A 7,721-nucleotide genomic window follows, 5' to 3' on the forward strand; every position below is an offset into this window, starting at 1 on the left:
AAAAAATGTTTTAAATTAAAACTTTACAATACCTGGTAACAGAGTTCCTCTAATTTCAAAGGTAACCTGAGACGGTGTCATTTTGATGAATTTATTTTAAGATGTGCTAGGAAGAAAAAGAGAAGATGTCATTTAAAGTATATGAAAATATTAGCTCTAGATAGCTACCACCAAGAAACAAGTTAAAAAGCAAACAAACCAAAACAAAATGAATCTCAACAGTAAGCAAAAGATTTCAGAGACCTTACATATAGAGACTGAATTACTTAGGAAATACGTAGCAAGTTTTACGGCCTACAATGTTACCAATTCAACCCATAAGAATGCATAGACAAAAAAAATTTTTTTCTTTTTAAGGATTCATGATTCTCTTGTCACATACTTTCTCTTCTGATAAGCAGCTGTTCTGAACTCAACCTATCTTTCCTGACCAGGTTCATATTATGGTAGAGGGGAAAATCCAAAACAAGATAGAAAAAGGCTTGGCTCAAGAGAGGATTTCTATTATACTTTAATAAAAAGGTTTCAACTTTAATAACAAGGAAGCCAAAGAACTTAAGTATCGCCCACTGAAACTAATTATGTTCTGCAACAAGTCTGCAAATGTGCTTTTTAGTAACTAATGACTTAAAAAAAAAAAACCTTTGCCCACAAATCACTCTTTTCAGATTGTCTCTTTATTAACCATAGGACATCTTTACTCCAGTTCTGTAGATTTGAATTGAGAATCTCAATTCTGTGATCTATTTCCAAACCCTGTTGATTGATTCTAACTAATCACACACATATGCCTTTCTTTCTAAAGTTTGAACTTCATTCAAAACCCTAAGTGTCCCACCTGTACTTTGGCTTCCAAATCTCTTCCAGAAATACATTTTATGTCATTTAGAATAGTCTTCCTCACTATTCTTGCAATCACTTTGATCACTTACAGAAATCTAAACCCCTAAGTCTTTGAGGTCTTTTACTGCATATCCACATTTTCTCTTTAACTGATTTTTCATTTCTTTGCTGTTTTCCCCAGCCAAACCAATTTGTTTACCATCTCCTAATTTAAGTACCTGAAGGAAGACAGGAAATAGATTTCTTTTTAAATATACAATGCCAATTCTCAAGAAGATTATAAAATTTAAATATAGAAAGAACATATACTCCACACAAGGACACATCATATTCTACATAACTTCTCCAATATGCCCCCCCAAAAATTTTGCACCACAATCCACCAATGTTCCTAAAAAAATTCCAATGTCTTTACTTTGAATCATTTCTATTAATTTACCATTTTAAATTGTTTGTCTGCATTTATTTTATACATTATTTTACATAAAAAGCCCTAAAGAAACTTTCATAGTTATTCGTTTTCTATTTCCCTTTTGTTCTCCCTTGGCTCCCCGTGAACACACACACAACTCTGCACTGGTCACTTAATACTGCTACCCACAGTTAACCACACTTCCAAGTCAAAGTAGATAGATCTACAGTAGCAGGTAATTTTCAGAAAGTTCTGTGAAGTGAACATAGCTTATTTAAAAATGTTTTTATTTTTTTAATTACAGTTGGCATTCAATATTGTATTAGTTTCAGATGTACTGCTTAGTGGTTAGATATTTACATAACTTAGGAAGTGATCCCCCTGATAAGTCTAGTACCCACCTAACACCATACATAGTTATTACAATATTACTGACTATATTCCCTATGCTGCATTTTACATCCCCATGACTATTTTGTAACTGCCAATTTGTACTTCTTAATCCCTTCCCCTTTTTCACTTAGCCTCCCGACCCCCCTCCCTCCCACCTATCAACCATCAGCTTGTTCTCAATGGAGGCGACTTTGCCCTCTAAACTATTTGGCAATACAGGAAGGCATTTTTGCTTGTCACAATTGAGGGTGATGCTACTGGCACCTAGTGGGTAGAAACCAAGAGTGCTGCTAAATACCATACAATGCACAGAACAGCTCTCCACACATAATTGTCCAGCTCCAAATATCAATAAAGCTAAGGCTGAGAAACCTGATCTCTAATATCTATCCATAGGTGATTGCTATGGGGATCAAGAGTCCAGGCTCAATGTTAGCTATAAACTATGTATCATTCCATTTACATCAAGTATAAAATGTAAATGTTGAACGTGTGTGTGTGCGCGCGCTCGCGCACACACACACATACACATGTACAAGGCCATTAGTCAACATAGTTTCACGTCACTTGGATAAAGACTTCCTTATTTGGCAACTCTACCATTTCAGTTAGAAAACCCAACACTGCACTGGAGAAAAATCTGTCCTTGATCAAAATCATTTCTAAGATACTTTAATCTACTTTCCAAGAATAAACATGATCTATTTAAAGCACATACATCCAGTTCTAGCACTGCCAAAGAATGTCCTAAATCTAAAAATACCTCTAGATTGTTAACCCCCCATAACCTATCATTATCCACATATCTTAATAGTTCTCTTTTAACATGACATCTGATATAATAAATATGAGTATATAAACCTAAGAGTACAAATATTTCTTTTTCTTTTATTTATTTTAATTAAAATTTACTGGGGTGACAATAGATAGTAAAATTATATAGGTTTCAGTGTACAATTCTGTAATACATCATCTACATATCACATTGTGTATTCACCACCCAGAGTCAGTTTTCCTTCCATCACCATATATTTGACCCCCTTTACCCAATATTTCCTTTTCTAATAAATAAAATGGCTCATTAAAACACTGCAATATTACATTTAAATTTATCTATAGCGTATCAAGAAGAAACCTTAAGGCTAGCAAAGAAACTCGGCTTTTAAGTTACTGAATTAATTTTGAGACACAGCAAAAAGCCCCATCTTCCAGTAAAACTGCTGAATAACCAACCTCAGTCTCAACCTAACCAACCTCAATCTGAACCTGTAACTTGTACTTTCACTTAGTGTTTACCACACCATAGTTCTCAACCAAGGTCAATCTTGTCTACCTAATTACATAGCACTATTCGCTGATGAATTTTAAATAACTATTTTAACCAATTTTAGGGAAATGAAATGTAATTATTTCTATGTATTAAATCCAACAGCTGATACAGAATTATCTCTAAATTTCTACTGCATTAAATGGGAAAATTATCTAAATTTAATTTAATATAAGGGAAATCAGTTGATTAAAACTCAGCCTTTCATTCTATAAAAATTGCTTATGAGTGGCTACAATAACTTGGCTGTACACAGCTGCAGTAAATATACTATACAAAGCTATATACACAAGCACAAACATATCCCCAAAAACCTTTCCAGATGTCAACAAAGAGCATCATCATTTTCCACTTGGATTGACAAAAGTCATATAATTTGATTTAATTTCCACCCCACTCCCCCAATTAATACAATACCAAATAAAAGCTTGGGGAGCTGCTGCTACAGCAGTTTACTTGATCGTGGACAGAGGCCAAAATTCTGGTGCAGGATTGAAGTGTGTAATTCTGGCACCCAGCTACCACCAAAACAGTGGTGACGAAGTAAAATACTGTTCTGAGATGGAACGCAAAACTTACACACCCACCAATCAACACTTCCTCTTCATCAAAACAAGCAAAAAAACCCCAAACAAACCACCCAAGTTAGACAGGGGAGGTCTTCAGAATATACATAAAACAAAGAGTAAGATGAAAAAATGCTGGTCATTTTTCCATACCTGAGCTGACTGTGTAACCAACTCACCTATTACCTCATGTTACACTTCCTGAGACAGGTTTTCTGGTTTGGTTTTGTTTTTTAAACATGACATCCATTTTGTGCCTTTTGAAGATAAATTTTAAACAGCACTCTCTTCTGAGATTTTGAGCAGCACTTAACACTACTTTAATACTTTTTAAAAGATTCAAGCAATTAGCAAAACACATTGTAATTTACATTTTAAAATATTTCTGCATTTACACTACCTGGCAAAATAAGTTTTACTCGTTTTTGTCAAACTATTCCAACACATGACCTTACTAGTTTACCAGCTTAGTGGACAAAAGGAAGATTTAAGCAAACCAAGGTACAGGGACATTTAGTTTAGAGCTAAATTGAAATCATAGGTATTTTTAGCTAAAACGTGTTTCTCTGGCCAAAAAGAACATCTTTCACTGCTTTCCTCCAAATTTTTTCAAAGAAAAAAAGCTGTTTCCAATTCTCCTTGCTCTTTCTTAAACTCCCAACAGCTATGAGTCTCATAACTGAGTTAATTTTCTGTTCATTTTGGTTTACTGTGACCCCAGTAAACTCTGAGCCAACATTTTAATCAAGTGTATGCAGACATGAATAAATTTTTATTTTAGAAAGCATTTCTGGAAATTTCATTAATCCAAGTTAAGTCCTTAATCAACTTTCTAAGCAATGCAGTCAAGTTTTTCCACACGTTTTCCATTTCATGTTATCTTGATATTACTTTCATATATATTTCATATACTTTTCCTGGTTAAGTAGTTACACACACAGATTTGATTCATCAACCTACTTTTTTGTACATATCCAATTTTACTCATTCTGCTACTGGGAGACTTCTTGTGTAGTCCTTCTTTCTCTCGGAGTACAACTTTCCGAAGCCTTATTTCGTCGCTAGAATATCGGTTCTCCCTAGTTCTTAAATCAAGAACGGGCAGGGCCATGGGCAGCTTTCCATGTTTATTTTGTGTTATTTGTAGCCAGAACATTAGAAGTTGGAAAAAGGACTGACAGCTTGTATTGACTTTTTAGCTAAGTCACAAAACTGTCAGAAATGTAGCAAGATGGAGGCACATGAAGGGGTGGGAGCTGGGGGGACACAGGGGAGGTGAAGAGTATGAAGAAGTCATCATCAAAGTCCAAACATCCTGCTCGGCTCCATCAGTTCCCTTACGTTGCTTCTCCATCGGACTCTACAGCTGCCTCAAGGTGAGGGAATTCCCTCCAGTTCACGACGGAATTCACGGCGGGTTTCCCTACAGCCGGGCAGGGGGCTGAGCGGAGGGGCTGCGGAGGACGCACCTAGCTGAGGCTTTCTCGGAGAGCTCATCAAGACACACGGAAGGGTTTGGGAAAAGCAGCGCTTTGGAGGGAAGGGGGCCAGCGGTCTCAAATGTGTACCGAGGGCACCGATGTCTGTTCCCGGAACCTTTTCCTAGGAGAGCAGGGCATTCTGGTTTCTTGGGATCCCTGAATGACCCCCAGCATACCCTAGACTATGTGATTAGGCCGTTTCAGAAAAGCAGCAGTGGTCAGGACACGAACGAGTCAGGGACGGACGGAGAGCGCGGTGGCGGCCAGGGGCGCGCGCGTCGCGAGGACACGGACGGCCTCGGCGGCACGTTTGCTCCTTCCTTCCTTCCTTCCCTTGGCACTTCTCGTATTCGTGGCGGCCCTACGCTCTTTGCATTCTGGCACATCGAAAACACTTCCCAAACGTCTCAGGCGGGAGAGCTAAGCACCGGGCAGCCCAGCGGAAACGTGGCAGCAAACAATAAAAGTAGACTAAATAGATGTTACCCACCGGCTCACCGCAGCGAACGTCCAGGCCGCTGTTTTCCCGGCCGGCAGTGTCCAGCCCGGGCTGGGCGAGCCTGCCCACCCCTCGGCCCCGCAGCGGGTCCCGGCGCCCCCCGCCCCGCCGCGTACCGGGGCCGGGCCGCCCTGACAGCTCCACTGCCACGTGAGCGGCCGCCGAGGCCCCCGCACGGAGCGCTGGGTCCGCCTGGCTGCCCGTCTCACCTGCCGGATTCGCAGGTCCGCGCCGCCGCCGCCGCCGCGCCCGAGAGCGAGTGCAGCGGGCCAAGGTGCCGGGTTCCCGCTGTCCACGGCTCGCCAGCGCTCCCCAAGGCCGCCCGCGGCGGCGCCCAATGGCAGGAAGCGGCTGCGCTCAAACCGGTTTCAGCTGCTCCAGACCAAACTGCCAAGCCACCCCGCGGGGCGGGGCCGGAGGGTCGGCTGGGCGGGGACTGACGTCACGCCCGGCGCCCTCCCGGCCAATCGGTGGCCTCGCGCGGGAGGGGCGGGCCCTGCGTTCCTGGAAAGGGCCCGCGGCCGCGGCCGAGCGTGGCTGGGCATCCCTCGGGTCCCTGCTGTCCGCCTTTTCCGCCGGCCTGGAGTCGCAGCGGGCGGCGGCGCAGAGGAGACCTGGCAAGTGATCATAGACGCGTACCTTGGTCCCCAAAGCCTCTTTACGACAACCAGGTGTGCAGGCTGGAGCTGCAGTTCTGAATTGTATTTTTTCCTATTCGAAAGTGAGGGAAATTAGCAGGCCAGGTGTTTTCTGGAAAGTTTCCGTTACAAAACAACAAGCACACTTGGATCACATATTTGAAGTTGAGAGTGAGAATTAGGTGACTTAAGATGGTTGAGAGTTATACCTTTGCTATGCAAAGTATGGTGTGCAGGTCAGCTGCATCACTTGGGAGCTGTCAGAATTGCAGTCTCGGGACTACCACATCTCTGCATAGTCAAATCTGCATTTAACAAGATCCGCGGGCTATTTATATGCAAATTAAAATTTAAAGGAACTTTTCTGAAAGCTAGAAGACCCTCTTTGCAAAAGTTGTAGTCGTTTATATCCTGAAAAGATCGTCCCTACGAAAGAAAGGAAGAAAGAAAGAAAGAAAAAGAAGGTTTTTCTCGCTTTTGATGGTCCCAGAAAAATTAATCAGCATTTACTAGGTACCTAACTTAAACCGTTATCTTTCCAGCATCAAGGTTAACCTTTGGTTAACCACTAACAAAGTTATCAGAGTCATATAAATTGAGATACTGACAATTAAAAAGAACCACTTTTGTTGGGAATGTTGAAGAACTCATAATAAGAGATAGCTTGAGTTGTAAATTGGTTGGAATGAGCCTACTGAGGTGTTTGGATTAGGTGAGCTCCAGCTTTAGACATAGCTTCTAGTTTCATAAATCAGGTTGTTCACAGCCACATTTGATATCTGAGCTTGGATTAGATATCAGAGCATTTCTGACAATGTCATCCATTTAGCTAATAAATAATTATTAAGTGCTTATTTAGTGCTAGGCTCAGGATGCAGTGGTTTTTGATGGCACTCGTTTTAATACCAAATTTCTTAAAGAATTAAAAGTTCCTCCTAATTATATACCATTATCTACTAAAGTCTGCTCTTGTACATTTCCTAATAGCTTGGAGTTGATTTCATTCCTCTGCTGTTTGTCATACTACAGTGATGAATTTCTTCCATATGAGTTTTCTTCCTTTAAATGTTTATGATAGATCTTTATTTTCCTGTAATCACCATTTGGTCAAGCACTTTTCTAATGTTCATAGGTCAAGTTAATGGATCTAATCCATGCTCCTTCCCTAAATCCTATTGAAATGACAGGAGTATTATACAGGTTTTTGGAAAAGTCATGACGTATTTTTTCTATGTTTTTCGTTGCAAAAAATGCGTCATGACTTTTCCAACAACCCAATACATATCCGAAGGATGCCACCAGCTTTGTTTCGTGCTCATTCTTCTCCCAGAAATATTCATTATGATTTGGATAAAAGACTGGTCATTTGTGCTTATCTCTTGATCAAACCATGAAAATATTGTAAATATTCTCCTGAATTATTCCACAATTGCTCTACTGTCAGAATCTTTTATCAGACTCAAAACCTTATCAATTTTGTGTTTCATTTACCTCAGTAGTGGTTCTGCTCCTCAAAGATACTATCCATCCATACTTTTCATTTCCTCTGCATTAGTCCATGA

At 40.5% G+C, this 7,721-nt stretch overlaps 1 protein-coding gene across 4 annotated transcripts in view; it reads right to left on the reverse strand.

Moving 5' to 3' along the window:
• GPCPD1 (glycerophosphocholine phosphodiesterase 1) overlaps positions 1–5,914 on the reverse strand; it is a 52,225-nt gene extending 46,311 nt beyond the window's left edge. For 2 of the 4 annotated variants that reach the window (XM_019644600.1, XM_019644603.1), the window contains exons 1-2: positions 5,731–5,914; positions 33–106 (exon numbers count right to left, since the gene is read on the reverse strand). In XM_019644600.1, the coding sequence (XP_019500145.1) occupies positions 33–81 (49 nt within the window). In that variant the 5' untranslated portion in view covers positions 82–106; positions 5,731–5,914. Of the gene's footprint in view, positions 1–32; positions 107–3,392; positions 3,460–5,512; positions 5,656–5,730 lie in introns of those variants that run through there. The other 2 variants (XM_019644601.1, XM_019644602.1) reach the window with 2 other exon arrangements.
• Between the last annotated feature and the right edge of the window lie 1,807 nt (positions 5,915–7,721).

Source organism: Hipposideros armiger, unplaced genomic scaffold, assembly GCF_001890085.2.
Source record: "Hipposideros armiger isolate ML-2016 unplaced genomic scaffold, ASM189008v1 scaffold_89, whole genome shotgun sequence".
Classification (NCBI taxonomy): Eukaryota; Metazoa; Chordata; class Mammalia; order Chiroptera; family Hipposideridae; genus Hipposideros; species Hipposideros armiger.